The sequence below is a fragment of the Pneumocystis jirovecii genome (assembly GCF_001477535.1).
Source record: "Pneumocystis jirovecii RU7 chromosome Unknown supercont1.3, whole genome shotgun sequence".
NCBI classification, from domain to species: Eukaryota; Fungi; Ascomycota; class Pneumocystomycetes; order Pneumocystales; family Pneumocystaceae; genus Pneumocystis; species Pneumocystis jirovecii.
In genome coordinates, this window is record NW_017264777.1 from 139,262 (window position 1) to 163,030 (window position 23,769).

The window sequence follows — 23,769 nt, forward strand, 5'->3', positions numbered from 1 at the left end:
ATATATAAAATGCAACAAAAAATACATATAATTAAGGAAATATTTTGTTTTAATCAATCGGACTATGGTTTTATCTCTATTATATAGGTGATTGCTATGGAAACGTTATTAGTTTTTGAGATCTTCAAAATTTAACTTGAAAAATATATTAAGGATTAAGGAGTTCTTGAGAAAGTATTTGTGATTCTTTACAGGTTATTTCTCTTTTATATATATTCTTATGATATTTAACTCTTTTAGAGAAAAAAAAAACGCTTTTTTTTCTATTAAATTTGAAAAATAAAAATGACAGATGAGTGGGATGGAAAACAGCGAGAAGACGGTGATCCTGAAGCAGAAGAACAGGTATATATTTGTCTTTTTTATATTTAAATTATGTCTACTTTTTTCCTGTACTAAGTTTGTGTTTTTAGGAACTGCAAGCAATGAAACAACGTGTTGCTGAGATGGAAGCTGAAGCAGAAAAATTGCGTGAGATTCAGGCAAAACTTGATAAAGAGAATGCACAACTTCTGGAAAACAAAGAAGATATAGATTCTCGTAGTGTATATGTTGGAAACGTTGATTATGGTGCAACACCTGAAGAAATACAAGCACATTTTCAAACATGTGGAACAATCAACCGTGTTACAATTCTTTGTGATCGTTATTCTGGACATCCAAAAGGGTTTGCTTATATTGAATTTTCCGAGCCTGGACTTGTTCCACAGGCTTTGGTTTTGAATGAAAGTTTGTTTCGGGGTCGTTTGCTTAAAGTCGTACCAAAACGCACAAATCTTCCTGGAATGTCCCGTGGAAGAGGACGGGGACGTGGTCGTGGATATCGTGGACGCTATGGATATCGTGGCGGCTACCGTGGTTCTTATCGAAGTGTACCATATTAATTTTTATATAAGAAAGACTGTATTTAAGTATCTTGTTATTGTTTAATATATATATATATTTCTTTCAAGCACTCGAATGGCATTTGTTTTATTTTAATGTGCATGTTTTCTTGTTTTTGTATCTTTATATTTATACATCTTTATTCTACTTGTTCAGCTGTGTGCTCGATCTTAGAAAAAGTTAGAGAATATACGAACATTGTAAAAAATTAAAAATTTTAGGGAAGATATTAGGCCAATATTTGGAAGAAAATACGAGGAAAAGTAGATATATATATGTATTTTTTAGTATATTTACTAATGGTTTTTTTTTAGGAGTATTTTTTTTTAAAAAACAGAGTTTTTGAATAAGTTTTTATAAGTAAAAAAGTGTTATATTGTATAAAAAGAAAATGAGAAATGGGCTCTAATTCACCGTAAGTACCATTTATGCTGTTTTTTATTTGAAGAATGTTTTTTTCGAATTAAATTTGTAAATGTGGTTTTTGGACATGAACTTATGTATTTTAGGTTTCAAAAAATCAAGCTTACAGGTTTTTGAAGTAAATAAATATCTGTATTTTGTTGAGTGTTGACTAGTTATTGCTGTTGATGGGCTTTACAAGCGGGACTTAATACGTATTTTATTATTATGATAGGATTTTTGTGATTAATGTGTATTAAGGCACACCGGACCCGTTTGCTGTTATTACAGTTGATGGAGAACAAACACAGACAACATCTGTTATACGCAAAACACTTAATCCATATTGGAATGAAAGTTTTGAAATGTATAAAGTCCATGTATATTTTTTATTTATGACATTTTATAGAACAGTAAAAGAATCAAGTATTCTTGCGGTACAAATTTTTGATCAGAAAAAATTTAAAAAAAAGGATCAAGGTTTTCTTGGCGTTGTCAACTTGCGTATTAGTGATGTGATTGATCTATCATTAGGTGGTGATGGCAAGTATTTTTTGTTTTTAAATATATATTTAATGTTGTTTAGAAATGCTTGTAAGAGATCTTAAAAAATCAAATGATAATATGACAGTTCATGGGAAACTTATTATAAGTCTATCTACTTTTGTACAAGTTCCAAGTCATAATATGTCTTCCAACAGTACTGTACAAACAAATGGTTCTGTTTCTAATTCTACTGCTTTTTCTACATTTATAGTACCAACACCTTCGAGAATTGCTATGGCTTCTGAGCATAATTCTGCTGAAAATACTGAAGCAGGGCATTCAGGAAGTCATAATACTCATCATAGTGTTTCTTATCAAGGGAGTAATACATTTAGTTCATTTGAGGATCAGTATGGACGATTGCCATCTGGCTGGGAACGGCGAGTAGATAATCTTGGACGTACTTATTATGTGGATCATAATACACGGACGACTACTTGGACTCGGCCTTCGTAGGATTTTGATTTTGATTTCTCTTTTTCTAATTGTTTTAGTACTAATCAAACTGAATCAGAGCGAGCATCTCAATATCAGGCGCAATCTGAGTCTGAAAGACAGTCCAGAGTGCGTCCTGGGTCCAGAGAAGGCCAACAATCAACAACAGGATCAACGTCATCTCAACATGGAGCTTCTGTAAATGGACAGAATAGAGTGCCTATTGTTTCTAATATTACAACAAGCCCAGGTACTGGCGATTTGCCTAGTGGATGGGAACAGCGTTATACACCAGAAGGTAGATGTTATTTTGTTGATCATAATACGCGCACGACAACGTGGGTTGATCCTAGACGCCAACAGTATATTCGGATGTATAGTGGTACACATATGGGAAATACAATTCAACAACAACCGATTTCACAACTAGGGCCTCTCCCTAGTGGATGGGAGATGCGTCTTACGAATACTGCAAGAGTGTATTTTGTCGATCACAATACGAAGATAACTACATGGGATGATCCTCGACTTCCTTCTTCTTTGGATCAGAATGTACCGCAATACAAGCGAGATTTTAGGCGAAAGCTTATTTATTTTCGATCTCAGCCTGCTTTACGTCCTTTGCCTGGACAATGTCATATAAAAGTTCGAAGAAATCGTATTTTTGAAGATTCATATGCTGAAATTATGAGACATGCTCCTAATGATCTTAAAAAAAGATTTATGGTAAAGTTCGATGGTGAAGATGGACTTGATTACGGTGGATTATCAAGGTTTGGAAAAATATTTTGTTTGTACTATTAATTTTTTGCAGAGAGTTCTTTTTTCTTTTATCACATGAAATGTTTAACCCTTTTTATTGTTTGTTTGAATATTCATCTGTAGATAATTATACTCTTCAAATTAACCCTCATTCTGGCATTAATCCAGAGCATTTAAATTATTTTAAGTTTATTGGAAGGATTCTTGGACTTGCTATTTTTCATCGAAGATTTCTTGATGCATTTTTTATTGTTTCATTCTATAAAATGATTCTAAGGAAGAAAGTTACTCTTGCTGATATGGAGAGTGTAGATGCCGAATTTTTTCGAAGTTTAACATGGATTTTGTATGATACTTTAATTAAATGTTTTGATGTTAATTAAAATAGAGAAAATGATATAACTGATATTCTTGAATTGACGTTTTCAACAGAAGATGATCGTTTTGGCGAGGTTACAACAATTGATTTAAAACCGAATGGACGAAATATTCAGGTAACTAATGATAATAAAAAAGAATATGTTGAGTATGTTTTTTATGTCTTAGAATTATGCTGATAAAATAGACTTGTTGCATATTGGCGTGTTTTTAAACGCGTAGAAGAGCAATTTAATGCATTTCAGGATGGATTTAATGAACTTATACCGCAAGAACTTATTAGTGTTTTTGATGAAAGAGAACTTGAGCTGCTTATTGGTGGAATTACTGAAATGGATATGGATGATTGGAAGAAATATACTGATTATAGGGGTTATACTGAATCTGACGAGGTAATAATTGAAATTAATTGAGCCTTTTTTTACTGATAATTTTTATTATAGGTTATACAATGGTTTTGGAAATGTGTACGGAGTTGGGATTCTGAAAAAAAATCACGTTTGTTACAGTTTATAACGGGAACATCTCGGGTACCCGTTAATGGTTTTAAAGATCTTCAGGGTAGTGATGGTCCTCGACGTTTTACAATTGAAAAAGCAGGGGAGATTACACAGCTTCCAAAAAGTCATACATGGTATAATGATGAATTTTTATGTATTGCTTATCATTTATATTGATTAGTTTTAATCGCGTCGATCTTCCTGAATACCCTACATATGAAATGCTCGTTCAAAAGCTTACACTTGCTGTTGAAGAAACAATTGGCTTTGGACAAGAGTAAATCTATACGTTTGTTTTCGAGAGATTTTAGAATTATAAATATCTGTTGATCTTAAGAGTATAACTGTCAATTACATACCTTTGTACTTTATTTGGTAATGCTGATAATTTTTTATATTAGTTTTTTTTTTTTTATAGGGTTGTTTATATAAATTTTAATGTGTATTTATAATTTTTAATTTTTTTAATTATTGTTTTTTGCCTTAAAATATTTACTAAATAATATTATTTATTTGCTAAAGAAAATATGTAGTAAAAAGCATTTTGTTTGTGCATTATTTTAGAAAATGAATATAATTTTCTTTTTTTATAATGTTTTTGTATATGTTTAAGGCTTTAAGTGTTTTTTGATAATCAAAATATTAAAAGTTTTAAGATTCAATATATTTAGATATTTATAGATTATTTATAACGCATAATATATTCAAAATAAAAATATATTAAAAAATATCTTTTTTAATTATGCTTAAATGCTATTTTATATGATTTTTAAATATTATAAAAATGTTTTTAGAAAGAAAAATGATATATTTAATAGTTGAAAAATCTTCACATAAAAAATATTATATTTTTATTTTCGGAAATATATAAAAGATACGTTTGGTATTTATGCCAATAATGCATAAGATGATTCTTTTTGTTTGCTGTTTTGTTTATTTTCTAAGACAAGTTAAAACATAATATATTTTCTCAATTCAAACCTTTTATTGTTGTGGTTTCATTTTGTATTTCTTTATTAGGAGGATGGGGGAACATATAAAGCTAATATATTTAATGAGAAAAATTTTTGTTTAGAAAAAAGATCTATTACTTGTAATTCTTCAAATTCCTTTGAATATTCTTCATCCTTATCTTCTAATTTATCTGAGAGTATATTATTTATATCCTTTATATATTTTTAAATGTTAATGTCGTTAAATAAGAGTTACATACATTTTGATAAATAATGTTTTCTTTTGCTTGATCCATGAGTTTTGAGACAGATTCAAATGACATTTCTTTTTTAAGATCTTTTAATAAACAAGAACTTTGCTTAAGTATATATATAACATCTTCTTCAATTAACGCAAATTCAATGGTTGATATCTGGAGTAAATAAAGATATAAGAGTTAAAAAGATAAAAATACCAAATTTTCCACCGTTTCTATATGAGCACATGCTTTTGTAAAGAGTTCTTGGTATTTTTTTTTTTGTTTTAAAAGGTAAAGAGCTTTTTGTTTATTTCCTTGTGCAAGTGATTTTTTTATTGCTTCTTTTGTATCTAAAACAAAATTTTCTACATTTACTTGATATCTATGTAATTTGTCCCTTTGTAGCTTTAGTTCAAGTACAATATAATCCTTTTTTGTGACTTTTTTACTATAAGAAATACCCATCACTTGATTTCACTAAATATCATTTATTTTTTGGTAAATAACCGTTTTTTAAGCCGGAAAAAATACAGTATTCAAGAAATTTCTTTCTAATATTTTTGATATAGAAAATTCTTATTTTTATCTTTCTAAATAGTCCAATTCTGAGACCTCTTTTTTTTTTTAAATTTATGAGGTTATACTTTTCGGTTACTTGGCAATCTACGAACGACTGAATAAATGAGAAATAAGGCTCGTCTGAGCCAATCTTTAGATGATAAAGTCCAGTTGTATCTGAAAGAATATCCTGATAAATCTTTAAAGACGCTTTTTCATATTCCATATATTTATGAATATCTTCAAAGTTGTGATCCAGTTTTAAGACGTACTAAGAAACATGTATTGGAAATGTCTATTGAACGGGTTTTAAAGGCCCAGAATGCAAATTTTGAGGACAAATATTATAAAGAAGATAATTTAGATTCAAAATCTTTTGAAAATATTGCAGAAAATTCGAATTCAATGGTATTTTTTGCACATTTTTATGTTTTTCTGAAAAAAATGATCATTTTTCTGATTTAGTGGCTCTTTAGGACAAAGACATTATGAATAAAGAGATTGTAAGTGTCTGGAATACGGACAAGGATTTTTTTTCTGAAAAAATTTCGTCAAAGTCGACTTCTTATTCTTTAGAAAATGAAGTATCTAAAGATCAATCACATAATGTTTCTAGGGTTAAACGTAAACAAAGAATAGATGAAGATGAGGCTTTTCATAAGAGGGAAAAAAGTATTATTATTGTTATATAAATATGTATTTAAGATTTGAAGTAAATGGAAGTTATAATCCGCCTAAAGGTATTTCTTTTGATGATCTTGGCGGTATAGATGATTGCATTGATGAGATTCTTGAGCATGTTGTAATGCCTCTTACACATCCTGAAATTTATACTCATATTGGTATTCAGTTACCGAGGTTAGTTGTATATTTTATAAAGAAGGAAATGATTTTTTAAGAGGTGTCTTACTTCATGGGCCTTCTGGATGTGGAAAGACGATGCTTGCAAACGCAATTGCATCTGTAGAAAAAATAAATCTCTTGTTTTATGTTTTCATGACATTTTTAGGAAATTGGGTTGCCATTTATATCTATATCTGCACCGTCAATTGTTTCTGGTATGTCAGGAGAATCAGAGAAAAAAATTCGAGATATTTTTAATGACGCGAAATCTATTGCTCCGTGTCTTATATTTATTGATGAAATAGATGCAGTAACACCTAAACGAGAGAATGCGCAGCGTGAAATGGAAAGACGAATTGTTGCTCAGTTTCTTACATGTATGGATGGTATATATTTTTTGAAATAGTGATATTTTTTTATTTTTTTATAGATATTTCGTTAGAAAAAACAGATGGAAAGCCTATTTTGATAATTGGTGCAACAAACAGACCCGATTCATTGGATCCAGCTTTGCGTCGAGCTGGTAGATTTGATCACGAGATATGTTTGAATGTACCGAATGAATCTGGGCGAGAAAAGTTGATACAAGTTTCTTTTATTTATTTATATGTTGATGATGTTTAGGATTCTTCGAACAATTCTTAAGAAATTGCGTCTTTCTGGTGATTTTGATTATAAAAAGTTAGCAAAAATGACACCGGGATATGTGGGTGCAGATTTAAATTCACTTGCAACAGCATCAGGTATTGTTGCTATTAAAAGGATTTTTAAATTGTTGAAAAATAATGTATTGGACGAAAAAATAAATTCTCAGTTAAACGGAAAAAAATTACATTATATAGATAAGAAAGGCAAAGAGGATATATCTTATATGGATTTGGATTCTCAATATATGTCTGATGCTTCAGAAAATACAAGTATTATTCGGCATTTTTTAAAAACATATCCTAATACATTATCCGATAATGATTTATCGTTGATGTATATTACAATTGATGATTTTTTAGAAGCACTTCCTAAAATTCAACCATCTTCTAAACGTGAAGGATTTGCAACTGTTCCAGATGTAACTTGGGCAGATGTTGGTGCATTAAAATCAATTCGTATAGAAATGCAAATGGCTATTGTTCAACCTATTAAGCGGCCAGAGTTATATGAGAGATTAGGCATTACTTCTCCTTCAGGTGTGTTGCTTTGGGGGCCTCCAGGCTGCGGAAAAACATTATTAGCTAAAGCAGTAGCTAATGAAAGTTGTGCGAATTTCATTTCTGTCAGAGGTCCTGAATTGTTAAATAAGGTTCGTATTTAGGATTTTGAATTTGTTTTATTGATGTAATTAGTATCTTGGTGAATCAGAACGTGCTGTTCGTCAAGTATTTTCAAGAGCAAGAGCTTCTGCTCCATGTATCATCTTTTTTGATGAACTTGATGCCATTGTTCCTCGTAGAGATGATTCTTTGGTAAGGAAAAATTGTTTTTTATTACACGTCATTCATGTTTTTAGCCTGAATCTTCTGCAAGAGTAGTAAATACATTATTAACAGAACTAGATGGGCTGAATGATAGAAGAGGAATATATGTAATAGCTGCTACAAATCGACCTGATATTATCGATCCTGCTATGATGAGGCCTGGACGACTTGATAAACCATTGTTTGTAGAATTACCATCAGATGATGAACGTTATGAAATCCTTAAAACGTTAACTAAAAAAACGCCCATGGCCTCTTCTGTAGATCTTTTAAAAATTGCAAAAGATGAGCGATGCAGAAATTTTAGGTAGCTATCTATTTTCTACAATTCCAATGTCTGTTAACTTGATTTAGTGGCGCTGATTTAGCTGCACTTGTTCGAGAAGCTGCTGTTCTTGCATTACGATGTACCGTTTTTACTGATGTAGCTGCTGAAAAAAAGATTAATTACGATTTCCAGACTGATCCACTCTTTGTTGACCATTGTCATTTCGAAAAGGCTTTTTCAAGTGTCCGTCCAAGTGTTTCTGAGAAGGACCGTGATCGTTATTATAGTCTTAATCGTCGTTATGGCTATTCTTCTACAACATTGATATGAAACATTTGTTTTTTATTTTTATTACGGGTTTTTAAACATAAGGATCACTGTTAATCGATATGTTCCACTTCAAATATTCTTTTTATCTTTTAATAACTGTTGTTTTCTTTCTACTAAATATCAAATTTATATATCATTTTTTATATGCTTTTAACAGGATTTTAACAGGATTTATTAAAGAACGGAATTTTTAAAAAACGTCTTTACTTTCTAAAAACACATATAATTCTCAGTTATTCTCTGCAAAAATCTTTCAAATTTCTGTATTTTTATCATCTTATTAACCACTTTACTTATTGAGAAGCAACTGGACCAATCACTTTTTGAGTTTAAGCTTTCCTTTTTTGGTCAATTCAGGGACACCCGTGTGTACATATGTATGCATTTGTATATTCCATTCATTTGATTGGCCGATTTAGAGATAAGATCACATGACCATGAAAAAAGCAGAATATATAAAGGTAGCGACAGCCCACTTTTGAGATTAAAAAACCAAGAAAAATAATGACACGATCAGTCAAAGCACATCCAGAGTCGGGGCGGTATTTCTCTAAGTTCGTGTATATGATAGAAGAGGACCATATTTAATTGATATAGACATGGGTTTGAAGGAACAGCACCGAATGGAACGAAGAAAAACGGTGCAGGGAAGGCAAACTGGTGTGTTTTGTTTTAAATTGAGTGTTTTAACGTATTTTAGGGGCACAGAAGGCTCAGAAATTGATCTGTCAGAGTTTATGGAGAGACCACGCCGGTCGTCTAATCCTCAGTCAGCCAGTAATAAGTGGCTGGATCTAGAGAAGTTCAGTAGAGAAGATCTCCCATCGGATGTAATTGAGGCGGATGATTGATATAGAGGGTAATGGACGCCCGCGACCGAGCAAAAGATAGAGACAAATAGAGGATATATTGTAGATAGAGGGAAATTAATTGAGATATCATTGAGGATAACACAATGAGCAGAAAGTGGTTGCTTAGTTGTGGAATATTGCATAATTTAGTTGTTTTAAAAGTGTTTGAAGATATTGGACATTGGGTGGTCGCGGGCGATAAGGGTTATGGTTGAATATAAATATATGGGACTAAAAAGTAGGAAATCAAGCAAAAGTCATGTTGTAAGCTAAAAGTACAAAAACAATTGTTTGGTTTTATGATGTAAAGCAAGACCTGGTTCAATACATGATAGTTTCTGAATCAGCAGTGCTGTAAAGCTAGCTTAGAATAGTTGATTCATTAATTTACGTTTGTTTTCCTGATCAACTTCGTTGCATTTCTATTGACCCATTAATATCCAAGTTGAACAGAGCTATGTAGAATTGTAAAAGATTATTTAGCAGCATTGCTGTTTATATCGTTTGTTTAAAAGCTTACCTGCATTGTATCTTTCATCTTATGTAGATATTTGTCTGTAATCATGTTTACTTGTTCTAAAAGTGCTTCAGCATCCGTCCATATGTCATCAGTAAGCTCAAAAGGTCCCGTTGAAAGAAGAAGAGCCCGTATTTCTGTTTGAATTTTCTTCGCTTCCTTAATATATGTCTCCAAACAAGTCTAAAAAGGTAAAAATGAAATAAAAATATTAAAAAAATATACAGAAAGACGTTGTTGTGCTTCTTGAAGCGTTTTTTCTTGATCCATTATGAAAGTACAGTCGAGTTGTGCATTTTCAAGTTCATGTTGCATCTGTTGGCTTAATAGATCAATTGAAGAAAAAAACAGAAATAACGGGCTTACAATATAGGATCAGCAGGTGGATTTGAAAGAGTTTGAATGGCTTCTTCTGCAAGTGAAAAAAGTTCTTTTTTACAACGCTCATGAGTAGTATGTTGTAGATCGTGAAAATGGTTATTGAGCATTTCAAGGAGCTTTTGAGAATGAGAGTCTTGTAGCATGTGAAGAGGTGGTTTGGAGATATCTGCACTTTTACAGTCATCTTTTAACATGTTTTTCGTGTGTATAAGTTTAATTTCTTTTGTTGTTCGTACAGGTTTAGCCGGTTGCACTGTTTGGCTGATGTAAAGGTCAATTGCTGCAGAAAAATTGAAATAAAGAAAGAAACCGTATAGATCGTCTTTTTTTATGTTGTTTTTTTTTAATATGTGAAACATTTGTTGCAGAAGCCATAATTTAAAGAAATAAAGGTTATTTTTGACAAAAAAAGGCTGTTTTATAGCGAAAAAAACTGCTTTTTTGTGAAAAATATTTATATTAAGGTTAATATGAGTGTTTTTTGTAAAAACACGTTTTTCTGTGAAAATATCCTCTTTTTATTAAAATATTGTGCTGATTGTACTTAGGTGTAGGTTCTTGGTCGCTGTGGCAACAGATATCGACTTGGTTGTTATAGCGACTTGTTTGATTTGTAACGTCGGAAAAGACGAATATTTGTTTTAGAGACATTTAAAAGTCTTTTTGAAAAGTTGATAGAGTGTTTTGTACTTTTCTATTTATAAAGAATAAAGAAGTTCTTTTATTTATTTTTTCGTGGATTTAACGTAGTTTTTCTGTATTTTTTTATTTTTTTCTTTTATTGATTTTTACATAGATTTCAGTATTTGATTTACTGTTTTAATAAGGATTTATTGGGTTATACTGTGTATTGTTTCTGCATTTCTATACACCTTTTTATTGATTTTCTCTATTGAAGAACGTGTTAACATTTGACGACTAAGAAAGCGTTAAAAAGCAGATAAATTTTGATTTAATTAGACGTTCAAAACATTTATTGTTATACAAAGCATCAGCAGCTACTTTCATATAGAAAACAGACAATGACACAGCGTTTTGTCAAACTTACTGCAGAAAATAAAACAGGTTTTTGGCATTGGCTGCGTCAGTGGCTAGTAATTGATCCAAATCGTTCTTCGGGACTTACACGTAATAATCAATTCCGGAAGCCATCTCCAGGGACGCCTGCAAAGCCATATATCGGCCCATTAAATCTTCCCGCATCCGATATTGCAGAGAATCCATATTGGAAACGAGATGCTCGTCGTAACTATCCTCGGCTCAGTGTAGTTACACAGGAAACACTTGCAGAATTGCTCTTATTAGGCAATGCTAAATGTTCAGCGTAGTATTTTGCATCTAAACGTACAATGATATTGATATTTTATCAGAACAACTAATGTGTCTGAAACATCTGAAACAAGTATCGAGCCTGCTACCAACCGTTCATTATCAGTCACTCTTCAACATGTCCCATCTGCCGAGGTTCAGAGTATGATGCTTACTAAGAAAGGTATTGCACCTCTTCCTGGTAAGCCGTATCACTGGTTGTTGGATCAACAAGGCGGTTATCCTTCAAGTAAGTCAATTTTTATGCAGCATTCTGTAAAGAAACTGGGAAAATGCAGTAAAACAGCTATTCAAATCTACTAATTTGTAAAAAACAATCAGAAGACTGAAGATCTTTGGTAAAAATATTGTTGAAACTGCAAATAAATTATTTCATAATTTTATTACTGCTGCAATTTCACTGGATTTTAATAGGTGACTAACAAAAAAAGATTATTCAGTTCGTACATTTCGCTAGCTTTTAAAATAGGATTTCCAGCATCTGTTAAAGCAATATATTTGCACCTGTTTCTGTTGTTTCTTTCGAAAATGAATAAAGATGGTCAAGCTCCTTTCGTATTGCCTTCCGTGCATAAACTTCCATTTCTTTTGCTATTGCTTCAAGAATTTTTTTTACTTTATGATCTACTTTGTAGAATGTTTCAATAAATCGATTATAACCTCCACTTGATGATATAAAATTTGTCATTACTGTATATGCTTCACGTAATAAATCACATAAAGCAAGTACTGTTTGCGTATATGATGGTGTGAACGGCAAATGCGGCAGCATTAATGGTTTCTCTTCTTCTTCAAATGTTCGTCCTTCAATCCCTAAACTGCTCTTTCTAAAGCCTCGTGCACTGAAAAATGCCTTCATACGAGGAGTCCATGTCCCAATATCACGCGTTATTGCTGCTTCCCAGCTATTAAGGATACAAAGATAATTTTTTAAATATTCCTCAAGTCCACCCGGTGTTGGTGGTGGTGTTAGAGATGACAATGCATGACCAAGTACATGATATGTATAAATTCTGCTATAATTAATAAAAAGTATGCTGTTTCGATGAACTGTACTTGCGTTGAAACGCTTTCTTGTTAAAATACTCATCTATTTCTTTTTTTTCCAGGAAAACGGTATTTAGCCAGTATACATCTCCATCATGCCTGATGCTGTTAGAGTATTAAATAGAATACATAAGCTGAAGAGATTCTGCAGGCATGCATAGGAAAAATCGAGCATAACTGTGTATGCAGACTGTATCTATCTTGTATATATTGGATACAAAATCCATATATACACATACATATATACACATATATACATATATACATAGAACGCATATGCAATGTATATATAATGCATATAATGTGCACATGTAGATACAATCTAGATATAGTGTATACTGTATATATGTACCATGTATAATATGCATAATATGTATAAGACGCATAATATGAACACGACGTATATAGTGTATCTATATGCAGTATACAGTGCATATACTACACATACAATACATACTCTATGCATATATTATGCAGAGTGCATACAGCCCATAACATTGAGTATTCCATGCTTTTTGTATACGTCCTTGTCTGTTCTTGTTTATACATACTCCTATAGATCTTGTGTCTATAATGTATGGTATTGGTGTGTATATAGCTGTTTTCTATGCATATATTCCGTGTTTTCTGCATAATTTATGCTTCAATGCTTTTATATATCTTTATCTTGCATTTTGCATATACAGTCATGTTTTTGTTTTAATTGTTACTTACATTTGTGTAATATGCTGAATCAACCGGAATCGCCGTGCTGTAATCTCAGTAACTTCGCGAATAAGAATCTGTAACTGTAACGGCATTATCTTCGGTGTACTGTTCGGTGCCGTTAAATGTAGAGAATAATAGAGAAAAAATATACAGCAATAAACACGATATACAACAGCTTGTTTTCAAATATGATCAATTGTTTTCCTTCTCTGCCTTTTCAAGCATTTGTGAAGTCTTTTCTATAATCCCAGTGACTGCCGTCATACCTCCCATCCCAACGTCACCACATGCAAGTCGTTTTTCAACAGGGCCAATCCACTCAATCCATGTAAATATGCCTTGTATTAATGTAATATGGCGTTGTGTTAGTGGATGATGCCACATATATGTATTCATTGCAGGTGCTGCGAGGATTGGCCGGCTCGGGTGCCATGCACGTAATATACATGTTAATAGATTATCGCATAATCCATTTGCCATTTTTGCCAGTGTATTTGCTGTTAATGGTGCTAATACAAGTATATCTGCCCATCGCCGTAGTTCAATATGAAGTATTGGACTCGAAATTTCCTGCCATAGCTGTATAGTTAGTATATGCATATATAGAGGCAAATTCAAAACGCAGACTTTTGCATATATCTACGCATAAACACTGTATATATGTTTAAAGCATCGCATATACCTCCAAAGCGCTGTATATATGCATCAAAACACTGTATAACATCCTATATATGCATACAATGTCCCGTATATATGTATACGATTACTGCTATATATGTGCCGCACTAACATATGCATATATTATATGCATATATGCCATGCATATACGCCAGACTCTTTAATATATGTGTAAAACAGCATATATGTGTTGAGTCTTCGAGTATATGCGCCTTTGTTTTAAGCATTTATACGCCATTTCTCTTAACTGCATACATTCCATTCATCTCCGTCTGTCCATAATGAAACACCACTTTGTCTCAGCTTTGCAGTACATAAAAATCTTTTTGCTGCAGATGTATATACAACTTGCACCTCACCAAGAGCCTGTAAGCCCGTAACAAGCTCTAATAGCTTTGTTGCTGCTATTGAGCCCGTAACACCTACTAAAATGTGTTTTTGATAGGTATTATACTCATTATATGTATTTGACTGCATACTGCAGGTGACGCGTAGGCACGTGAATCGAACGCGTCGCGTAACACGTTTAGACGCGTCGAGTGTTTGCTGTACGTATGAACGAGCATGTAAAATGCAGTGAGCAGAAATCAATAGATGTTATTATACATGTAAGATCCGTGCAATAGCAGCAGATTAAACTGTTTTTTTTTTAAAATGCTGATATTGCTAGCCGATCTCTGGGTTAGATACGTTGCATATAACACTGCTTGAGCGTGTTCCGCGCGATACAGTGCCTAGACACTGTATTGCGTGTGATGCACCGCTTTTTTTCCGTTGCATTGCATTAGATGAAATATTATCTGCTGGAAATGTGTTTATTGTAAAATTTGATGCAAATCAGCTTGAAACACATGTAATATATGGGCTGGTTGAACGCGTTGGACGCAGAATATACGCATTTTGTCGGTTTGGGATGCACGTGACATCTGTCGAGAAGTGGTTAGGTGTGATGGGCAGTGTAGCAAAGGGGTGTGAAGAAAATACAGAAACAAGGACAATACATAAGGCTGCTGATGAGATTGATTCAAATATGTCAGAATATGATGAGAAAATGCTGGATGTTGCGCCAATTGGTAGTATAAGAGATATGCAGGTGCTGGAGAGCGGTATTATGAACAAGGGTATTCGTTGCCATGGTAACTTGAGCCATGGCGAAGAGAGTATGGAAAATACGGCTAAGACAGAGGAAAAAGAGATGATATGTATTAAGACTGTGCAGGAGCAGCTGAGACAACAGTACTTTGAGATCCTCTATAATTCAAAGGTGAAAGATGCTATATTTTGTGTATTTTTGTTTTGTTTTTACCATAGTAGGTTTCTCTTGCATACTTTGCAAAAATTGCTTTAACAAAGGCAAGAACACAGTGCCAAGCAGATACAGAGATGCTTTTGGATGTGTCTTTATTTATTGAGTCATCTTTGCTGAGAACCCCTGCACAATTAGAAATTAAGTTCAAAAAATGGTTGCCGATGATGTCAGTAGTGGTATGGCAGGAAGGAGATACAGATGAATATAAATGGCCAGAAGAAGCATCTGAATGGCATGTGGATGAAGATGAACAGCCGTTTATTATACGTTGGTGCAGCGGTAATGAGAAAGAACGTTCTTTATCATATCAAAGCGATGCAGATAAGAAAATTGAAGCGTTGAAAATTCGGGAGTAGAGTGCTGGTGCCACATGATATATATTGATTTATATAGATTTCAGCTGCAGATTATTTTGGTACTAGAAGTGCTTTCTTTGCGACGTGAGATGGGTGATGTGACGCAAAATTTGTTGGAAAAACAATCGAAAATTCAATCCAAGAACGAATCGATTAATATTGAACAGTATTTGGATGTATTGGTCGACAGATTGTGTATTTGGCAAGCATTAAGTGACACACGTTTATTGGATGACAATAGTATTAACTTGGAACCGGATAATGATCAATTGAAGCAATTTTGTGCAGAAGTGGTTATACCTTTGTATATTTCTTAAGTTTTGACTAGCTGTTGACATATGTAGCTATGCATCTAAACTTCCTGATGTGTGTAATATGTTGTCTGTCAAGTGTGGTGGGCCAAGTTTTTCTTATCATGCTTTACGAGTAAAACGTACCAAAAAGTCCAAAACATCAACCAAAGAGAAATCAGATGCTTGCTCGACTAATGTATCTGCCAAGTCTTCAAAGGTATCTCTTGGTTCTTCGAAAACATCTGCTAGTACTATATTTTGTCCTGAAACGGCATTATTTGATAAAAAAACTAAGTTAACAGCTTCTTCTGTTACATCACGTTTCTCTTCTACAGATAAACATACTAAGAGCATTTCCAGAGATGGTATTTTGAATTCTAAACAGTCTCTTGAGCACCGTGAAATAAAAATGCCTTTGAAACCAATTGGTAGGAAAGGATCTGATAGGATAGATGACATTTCGTTGCATGTAACATCTTCTGTATCATTACCTTCGTTACAAACTCGTGGCACTGAAGTGTGTCGGACTCGAGTAAAGCGTAAAGACATGTTTTTTACTTGTAAATCTGCTAATGTTATAAGAAAATACAGCCAAAGTTCAGATTCAAGTGTTAGAAACGCCACAAAAGAATCGAATAACGCATGATACTTCTGATTTAACAATTCAGAGTGCTAAGCGAATAATAGGCACTCCAATCAGCCATGGATCCATAGGATCACCTGTTAAAAAGTGTCGGAAAGTAGAATACGTTACAGAAACACCCCTTCGGAAATAATTTGTTCAAGACTTGTATGCAATAAGCTGATAGCGACCTAATGACTCACTAATGATAAAATATAATGTATTAAAGACTATGACTTAAAGACTACGACTTAAAGATTATGACATTTCAAAGATGTATCAAGCATAATAATAAACCTGTACTATAAAAGACACTGATGCAATATTAGAAATCATAATATGAATATATCCAAAATGCATTAAATATTTGTTAATTATATATTAATGATGTATTAATGACCACGACATAGATATGCAAAGATTAAAAATAAAAATAATCATAAAAAAAAAATTCAAATAATTAATGGCTTTTTGTGCATCTCCTTTGTATAATATGCAATATAACCTTTAATTCCTGTATTTAAATGTGAATCCATGATAGTCCAAGTACCACGCGTATTCGAGTGTTCGACCACTCGTGCAACAGCATTCCTGTCGATTATGTAAGTTGTAAAAACAAATAGATAATGTATTGTCATAAATGCGCTAGTTATACACAAATTCAGACGTATTTACGCCCTAAATATCTTTTAATAGCGCTTTATGATGTTTTAATTTCATTTTTGTCTCTTTTTCATTATACTTTACTTACCGTCTTTTTCACAATTCCAATAGGCGCCTTGAGCTGCATGCATTCCACGCTTTGTATCCGAGACAATCTCGATAATTGTGCTTGTTAAGATCCATTTATACTGCGGTGTAAGTGGCGTTAATGCTGATAATATACTGTTCTATCCATTGATTAGTATCTATGTAATCTGTATTCTTCGTTTTAACTATGATTTCTGTATTCCATTCATGCACCTTTGGTTGTGTATAGCTTGAGTCTCCCAAAACTCGCGTTAGCTGTCTATCACACAGCTCTGTTAGTGTTGTATGTGCAATTGGCTACCCGTGTAAGTAAATGCAGAACTCTCCCATTAAACGCACACAGATTGTTTGTGACATTTTATCCTATTGATTCCCGCTAAATTTGCTGTTTAAAAACGCTGCTTCTTCCTGCCTTTGTTATTCTTGTCCTCTCTATACCCGCCCAGTGTATTCCGAATACTGTAATCGATAGCCTGCTTTGCAGTGATCCAATTTTATGCGTAAATCTCGTTTATATGCAGAAAACACTGTGTATATGCGCAATATATGCGCAAAAACTTTTTATATTGATCTTTTTTCCTCTTATATCCCTCCTATATGCATCAAATTACCACATATATGCGTTTTTCTGAGCTTTATATGTTTCCTGCTTCTGTGTGTACCGAGTGCATTTATTCCGAGTCTAATGTGCCCTTTCGATACGATTTCGATATGCTTCGTTACACTGTTTCCATACAATTATATATGTTAGCTCTTGTTTTTCTGCATATATGCGTTGCCTATGCATCTTTGTCTCTTATATGTGCTTTTTTCCTTATTATATGCTTTTTTATCTGTTTTTTGCATTCTCCACCTTACTTCTTTTCTCGTTTTACCGTGCACCCTTTGCAATATGCGCCAAACCTTCTGCTGCCGTCGGCTTATACTTCCTCTCTATAATATACAGCAAAAACCCCCGTTAACGTCTTTATTTAAAACTTCTTTAGTTATCCCTTTCAGAACTTCTTTTTGTGCTCTTTATTCTTCAAAAAAAGCTTCTTTTTTACATTTATCTTCTCTTACTCATTATACACGACTTGCTCGTTGGGATCGCCTTATCGGTGCGTGGCTTTTATATTTGCCAGCAACATGGTCGATAGGAATGGCAGCATATGCACAATGTGTAGCACCTTATGAGACTGTGCGTATGCTTGTGCTGTTTGGTGCAGGAGCAGTGCTAATGCGTGGAGCTGGATGCACAGTAAATGACTGGTGTGATCGGGAGATTGATGCACGAGTAGCACGTACAGCACTGCGGCCGCTTGCAGCGGGTGTGCTTAGCAGCAGAGAAGCAAGTGTTTTTCTTGTGGCTCAGCTTGCAGCTGCAGCAGTGGTTCTTTCACAGCTCAATTACAGCTGGTAAGTGTATTGTATGCGCATATATACGGTGATTTGTGTATATATGCTGTGTTTTAGTGTATATATGCTGTGATTTGGTACATATATATAGCGTTCTGTGTATATATGTATATATATGGAGGTTTGTATAGTTTGTATATATACACGCGGTGATTTGTATATATATGGTAGTCGGTGTATGCGCTGGTTTGTATATATATAGTGGTTTGTATGTATATACAGTGGGTATGTATATATATGCTAATATGTATATACATATGCTCATTTGTATATATATACGTTGATATGTGTATATACACGGTTATTTATGTGTATATGCTGTGTTGAGTATATTATAACATTGCAGTGCATATATGCGCTATGTCGGAATATATGCGTAGAAGTATGTGCATTATATATGCAGTATATACAATGCATGCAGTGAGTACAGCGTGTTAACGCATACATACGTTAAAACATAGTGTATGTGTGGTTTCTGCGTGTATATGCGCTGAAGATGCATGTTTTTCTGCATTACTGATCTACCAGTTGGTTGTTGGGCGCTGCATCGCTTGTGCCGGTTGCAATTTATCCGTTTATGAAGCGGATTACGTGGTACCCACAGGTTGTCCTTGGTAAACGCATGTTTTATACAGCAATTTTTTGACAGGATAGGCTTTACATTCAATTGGGGGATTTTAATGGGTTGGCCTGCTCTTGTTGGCTGGGATAAGGTTGTGTGGTCGGCGTGTCTGCCGTTATATGTGTCGGGTGTTTTATGGACGATTGTCTACGATACGGTCTATGCTCACCAGGTAATGGCAAAAATATAGCAGTACATTGAGACCCAGAAGGCATTGTAATGGGCATTGGAGTGAAATTATAGATACACAGAACGCGTTATCTGCGCTTATTTGTGTATTTCTATCTAGCGCATTTGCTCTTTAGTAGTGTCACGTGAAAGTCACGTGCTGATTACATACAGGATAAGCAGGACGATGCGTCTGCAGCGGTATATTCGATGGCATTGCTGTTGGGGAAATACACAAAACCGTGTCTTTCTATGCTTTCTGTAGCTCAGATATGTGCACTGATGCTTTCTGGGTATATGAATGGGCAGACGGGGCTGTTTTATGTGATCAGCTGTGGAACGAGTGCAGTTTACGCATTTTGGATGTTATATACAGTGGATCTCGATCATCCTGGGAGTTGCTGGAAGTGGTTTGTTCGGAGCAAGTATGCAGGCCTTTTGGTTGGCCTGGGAGCTCTTGTTGACTGGGCGGTGCGTCTCTGGTGGATATAGTCACGTGTATGTCACGTGACAATGGGTAAAGTGAGCGAGGTGACGGCGGCAGATTTTTTTCGAGAGGCGAGTAAGGACGAAAGATGGTGAGTTTGGCGGCAGAAAAAGCAGATAAAAGAAAGAGAATACGTCTTAGTTACGGAGCGTATATTGTATATATATTGTCTTTATTCTCTGAAGAAAAAGCGCTTTTTCTGTATTTTTATTTTTGACATTAATCATGAATCGATAGACGTTTAAACGCAGAAATAATGGACGTAATAAGCACGGCCGAGGACATACAAAGCCGGTGCGCTGTTCCAACTGTGCACGGTGTGTGCCAAAGGACAAGGCTATTAAGCGGTTTACTGTACGTAAGATACCTTCCGGTGAAAAATAATACTTCATTTTTATACAGGAAACATTGTTGAATCTGCGGCCATTCGTGATATTTCAGATGCCAGTGTGTACCAGGAGTATGCACTGCCGAAGCTGTATATCAAGCTTCACTATTGCGTCTCCTGTGCCATTCACAGTCACATTGTTCGTGTCCGTTCGCGCGAGGGGCGCCGGATCCGTGTTCCCCCGCTGCGTCAGCGCTATAACAAGGTTGTCTGCTTCTTTTTCTCTGTATTTCTGATGTTTTAGGACGGAAGGAAAATCAATCCTGTAAGTGCTGCAAAGGCACTGATTTCATAGCTGCTGTTTTTTGTGTTTCACTGGTTTTTCGTGCATGGATTTTTAACACAGCCTGTCTTCTCCTTCTTTGTGCTTTTTCTCTTCTGTTTTGTGTATTTTTCTCCCAATCACTATTGCTGCCTTTGCCCATCTTCTGCTTGTTGCGCTTCCGTAGTCCTCAGGTATGCCATGGCAACGTTCCCTAGAAACGCCGTGTCCGCGCCATGGCAACGGCCCGAGGCAGACCTATTCAGTGCAGACAAAAATGAAGCTCGTAAGGTGTGTTGTATGCGCTCAAAAACACCGCTGATTGTTGCAGGTTTCTTATGAAATTGACAAATGAAACGGTCTCTGTCGAGCTTAAGAACGGTATGTCTTTCCATTATCACACTGCACCGTCTATGCTGTGTATACATTTTACCCATTCTATGTGCACTGTATGGCTGCACATGCATTGTGCATATAGTATGTATACGCTGTGTGCGTTGTATGCGTTGTATATGCGTAGTGTATGCGCAGTGTATGCATAGTGCATATACACGGTGTGCTATATGCGGCATATATGCGTGGTGTATGCGCGGTATATGCGTTTCCATGCATTATATGGTGCATTATATGCGCCTTGTGCGCCCTGTATTTGCCGTATTTGGCCGCTTACTGGCTTCTAGGAACCATTGTCTGTGGCACTGTCACCTCTGTCGACGTACTTATGAACACTCATCTTAAAAATGCAAAGATGACAGTGCGTTCCCGCTCCCCCGTCACTCTTGAGACACTTAGTATCCGCGGCAGCAATATCCGCTATTTTATTCTTCCCGATAGTCTTCCTCTCGACACTCTTTTAATCGACGATGCACCAAAGCCTAAGCAGAAAAAGAAGGATGCACTTATGGCTCGTGGCCGTGGCCGCGGTCGTGGCCGTGGCGGCCCACGCAGAGCACGTACTGCTCGTGGTTTCTAGTAGTTTGCTGCTTATTGGGCGTATTGGGCTCTCTAATGCTGTTTGCCGGCTGTGCCGGCTTATCAGCTTTGATTTCAGTGCACTGCTGTGCCATATGTATAATATTTATGTTACAGTATATATATGTACATATATATGTGTATGTGTGTATGTGTCTGTATATGTATGTATACGTGTATATATATGTCTATATATGTGTACTATGTGTGTATGTATACAGTGTGGATAGTGTGTTATATGTTTGTTATGTGTTGCATACATTATGCACAGCATATCCATAGCATATCCATAGCTAGGTGTGCAATATATGCTATATATGTGTTTCTACAGACGTGGCACACATAACTATATATTACATGTGCGCTATATATGCCGTGTGCATTGCATGCATTCTGCACTTTTCTATATATACTGTATAGACAGTATATATACATGCAACATGTATACAGTATATATAGCAGAGTGCAGAGTGCATATGGAAATGCAGTGTGCATACACTGTATATACGTAGAGTGCATATATGATGCATATATCATGTTGCGAGCACAGTGCAGCACAAGTATGCGTTATGGCGTATCTGCTGAGCACATTGCATATACAATGCACACACTATGTATACAACGCAAATTGGTGCTGCAATTATGCTTAGTATGTGCAAACCGTGTGCATATATGTATAACGTGCATACGCCATGGACACGCAGTGCTACACTATGTATAACGTACACACCGCAAACACAACACACTGCACGCACTGCACGCAACGTGTACAATATATAATGCGTGTACAGCGCATACAGTGTGCATATACTGCGCACATAACGTATATACTGTGCATACAACACAGTGTGTATATACACAGAGCACACGCTCTACATATACAGCATACAATGCATACAATGCATACAATGCATACAATGCATATAATGCATATAATGCATAGTCAGTGTATATAGCATATATAACATATATACAACACGTATAGCATATGGTCAGCAGATATGCATATAATGCATGTACACTATGTATATAATGCGTGTATGCTGTACACATGTGCTATATACACCACCATATATGCTGTGCATTGCATGCTGTGCAGTGTGCTTGTGTTGTGCATCACAGCGCGCACAATGTATATACAGCGTATACATTCCGCATACACTCCGTATATAACGTGCATATACAGCGCGTACACCGCCCTATGCCATACGCGTTGTGCATACAGTGCGCATATATAGTGTATACATAACGCATATACTTTATGTTGCATACAAATGCATCTGTAGCACTGCATATATGTATCCGCACTGTATGCACTATATGCGCACTGTATGCGTGTCAGGCACAGCTGTGTACAGTGCATACACGCAATACACACTGCATACACTCCGCATAGAGCGCGCATACAACGCGACATAGCATGTATACTGTGCTACATATGCATCTGTGTGCGGCATATATTTGCAGTCTATAAAGTAATACCGTATACTATGCAATGTGTTGTGTGCACTGTGTTGCATGCATACACTGCACAACAGGCGCTGCGCATACGCTGAGCATACAACACGCATACATACTGTATACAGCACATACGCATAGCATACAGTGTATACAGTGTATGTATAGCACATACGCATAGTACATATGCATAGCATATATGTATAGCACATGTGCAGTGTATGCGTTATGCATGTTGTGTGTATATACTGCACAGCTGCACAGCTGCACACAGACACTGCGTATATACTGCGACACAACGTGCATGCTGCGCGTTGCACATGCGCCGCACATCCTATATATACTGTACACATACATAGTATACGCATCGTATATACACAGCGTATGCACTCAGCCGACTATATGCGCTATGTATGCGTCATATATGCGCAGTGTATGCACAGTATGTGCAGTGCGCTGTATACGTTATATGCGCGTTGCATGCGTTAATGCGCTGCACAGTGCTATGCACACTGGTTATGCGCATGCAGCGCTGGCATGACTTATGCTGTGCGCCGGGCGTTGTCGCGATGCTCCGACTCCCAACGACCAATGTCGGCAAA

General features: G+C 35.2%; 15 protein-coding genes across 15 annotated transcripts; 9 read left to right on the forward strand and 6 right to left on the reverse strand.

The window, feature by feature from the left end:
* Positions 1–285: 285 nt before the first annotated feature.
* T551_00676 (uncharacterized protein) lies at positions 286–884 on the forward strand (the record flags this gene model as incomplete). The annotated part of the gene is made up of 2 exons (XM_018372940.1): positions 286–345; positions 414–884. The coding sequence occupies 2 exons, from the start codon at positions 286–288 to the stop codon at positions 882–884; spliced, it is 531 nt and encodes a 176-aa protein (XP_018230686.1).
* Positions 885–1,283: 399 nt separating this feature from the next.
* On the forward strand, positions 1,284–4,189 carry T551_00677 (uncharacterized protein; the record flags this gene model as incomplete). The annotated part of the gene is made up of 12 exons (XM_018372941.1): positions 1,284–1,300; positions 1,395–1,417; positions 1,464–1,502; positions 1,549–1,654; positions 1,697–1,830; positions 1,874–2,285; positions 2,328–3,041; positions 3,083–3,376; positions 3,419–3,556; positions 3,596–3,800; positions 3,852–4,042; positions 4,090–4,189. The coding sequence occupies 12 exons, from the start codon at positions 1,284–1,286 to the stop codon at positions 4,187–4,189; spliced, it is 2,373 nt and encodes a 790-aa protein (XP_018230687.1).
* Positions 4,190–4,795: 606 nt separating this feature from the next.
* On the reverse strand, positions 4,796–5,565 carry T551_00678 (uncharacterized protein; the record flags this gene model as incomplete). The annotated part of the gene is made up of 5 exons (XM_018372942.1): positions 4,796–4,848; positions 4,890–4,950; positions 5,000–5,074; positions 5,122–5,274; positions 5,317–5,565. The coding sequence occupies 5 exons, from the start codon at positions 5,563–5,565 to the stop codon at positions 4,796–4,798; spliced, it is 591 nt and encodes a 196-aa protein (XP_018230688.1).
* Positions 5,566–5,781: 216 nt separating this feature from the next.
* T551_00679 (uncharacterized protein) lies at positions 5,782–8,571 on the forward strand (the record flags this gene model as incomplete). The annotated part of the gene is made up of 10 exons (XM_018372943.1): positions 5,782–6,066; positions 6,135–6,330; positions 6,372–6,516; positions 6,558–6,621; positions 6,668–6,887; positions 6,932–7,079; positions 7,126–7,798; positions 7,842–7,961; positions 8,006–8,280; positions 8,328–8,571. The coding sequence occupies 10 exons, from the start codon at positions 5,782–5,784 to the stop codon at positions 8,569–8,571; spliced, it is 2,370 nt and encodes a 789-aa protein (XP_018230689.1).
* A 504-nt stretch (positions 8,572–9,075) lies between these two features.
* On the forward strand, positions 9,076–9,422 carry T551_00680 (uncharacterized protein; the record flags this gene model as incomplete). Its single annotated transcript, XM_018372944.1, has 3 exons — positions 9,076–9,125; positions 9,169–9,231; positions 9,272–9,422. The coding sequence occupies 3 exons, from the start codon at positions 9,076–9,078 to the stop codon at positions 9,420–9,422; spliced, it is 264 nt and encodes an 87-aa protein (XP_018230690.1).
* A 422-nt stretch (positions 9,423–9,844) lies between these two features.
* T551_00681 (uncharacterized protein) lies at positions 9,845–10,695 on the reverse strand (the record flags this gene model as incomplete). Its single annotated transcript, XM_018372945.1, has 5 exons — positions 9,845–9,877; positions 9,943–10,122; positions 10,165–10,261; positions 10,306–10,581; positions 10,631–10,695. 5 exons carry the CDS (start codon positions 10,693–10,695, stop codon positions 9,845–9,847), a joined length of 651 nt encoding a protein of 216 aa, XP_018230691.1.
* A 647-nt stretch (positions 10,696–11,342) lies between these two features.
* T551_00682 (uncharacterized protein) lies at positions 11,343–11,952 on the forward strand (the record flags this gene model as incomplete). Its single annotated transcript, XM_018372946.1, has 2 exons — positions 11,343–11,644; positions 11,691–11,952. The coding sequence occupies 2 exons, from the start codon at positions 11,343–11,345 to the stop codon at positions 11,950–11,952; spliced, it is 564 nt and encodes a 187-aa protein (XP_018230692.1).
* Positions 11,953–12,133: 181 nt separating this feature from the next.
* T551_00683 (uncharacterized protein) lies at positions 12,134–12,739 on the reverse strand (the record flags this gene model as incomplete). Its single annotated transcript, XM_018372947.1, has 1 exon — positions 12,134–12,739. One exon carries the CDS (start codon positions 12,737–12,739, stop codon positions 12,134–12,136), a length of 606 nt encoding a protein of 201 aa, XP_018230693.1.
* An 857-nt stretch (positions 12,740–13,596) lies between these two features.
* T551_00684 (uncharacterized protein) lies at positions 13,597–14,559 on the reverse strand (the record flags this gene model as incomplete). The annotated part of the gene is made up of 2 exons (XM_018372948.1): positions 13,597–13,983; positions 14,338–14,559. 2 exons carry the CDS (start codon positions 14,557–14,559, stop codon positions 13,597–13,599), a joined length of 609 nt encoding a protein of 202 aa, XP_018230694.1.
* Positions 14,560–15,761: 1,202 nt separating this feature from the next.
* T551_00685 (uncharacterized protein) lies at positions 15,762–16,816 on the forward strand (the record flags this gene model as incomplete). The annotated part of the gene is made up of 3 exons (XM_018372949.1): positions 15,762–16,051; positions 16,092–16,579; positions 16,623–16,816. 3 exons carry the CDS (start codon positions 15,762–15,764, stop codon positions 16,814–16,816), a joined length of 972 nt encoding a protein of 323 aa, XP_018230695.1.
* A 298-nt stretch (positions 16,817–17,114) lies between these two features.
* Positions 17,115–17,769, reverse strand: T551_00686 (uncharacterized protein; the record flags this gene model as incomplete). The annotated part of the gene is made up of 4 exons (XM_018372950.1): positions 17,115–17,253; positions 17,410–17,552; positions 17,599–17,709; positions 17,752–17,769. The coding sequence occupies 4 exons, from the start codon at positions 17,767–17,769 to the stop codon at positions 17,115–17,117; spliced, it is 411 nt and encodes a 136-aa protein (XP_018230696.1).
* Positions 17,770–18,304: 535 nt separating this feature from the next.
* On the forward strand, positions 18,305–20,092 carry T551_00687 (4-hydroxybenzoate polyprenyl transferase; the record flags this gene model as incomplete). The annotated part of the gene is made up of 5 exons (XM_018372951.1): positions 18,305–18,810; positions 19,339–19,424; positions 19,465–19,604; positions 19,775–19,893; positions 19,933–20,092. 5 exons carry the CDS (start codon positions 18,305–18,307, stop codon positions 20,090–20,092), a joined length of 1,011 nt encoding a protein of 336 aa, XP_018230697.1.
* Positions 20,093–20,175: 83 nt separating this feature from the next.
* Positions 20,176–20,770, forward strand: T551_00688 (40S ribosomal protein S26; the record flags this gene model as incomplete). The annotated part of the gene is made up of 4 exons (XM_018372952.1): positions 20,176–20,244; positions 20,325–20,445; positions 20,490–20,680; positions 20,720–20,770. The coding sequence occupies 4 exons, from the start codon at positions 20,176–20,178 to the stop codon at positions 20,768–20,770; spliced, it is 432 nt and encodes a 143-aa protein (XP_018230698.1).
* A 42-nt stretch (positions 20,771–20,812) lies between these two features.
* T551_00689 (uncharacterized protein) lies at positions 20,813–21,204 on the reverse strand (the record flags this gene model as incomplete). Its single annotated transcript, XM_018372953.1, has 2 exons — positions 20,813–20,951; positions 20,996–21,204. The coding sequence occupies 2 exons, from the start codon at positions 21,202–21,204 to the stop codon at positions 20,813–20,815; spliced, it is 348 nt and encodes a 115-aa protein (XP_018230699.1).
* A 281-nt stretch (positions 21,205–21,485) lies between these two features.
* T551_00690 (small nuclear ribonucleoprotein Sm D1) lies at positions 21,486–21,710 on the forward strand (the record flags this gene model as incomplete). Its single annotated transcript, XM_018372954.1, has 1 exon — positions 21,486–21,710. One exon carries the CDS (start codon positions 21,486–21,488, stop codon positions 21,708–21,710), a length of 225 nt encoding a protein of 74 aa, XP_018230700.1.
* Positions 21,711–23,769: the final 2,059 nt, after the last annotated feature.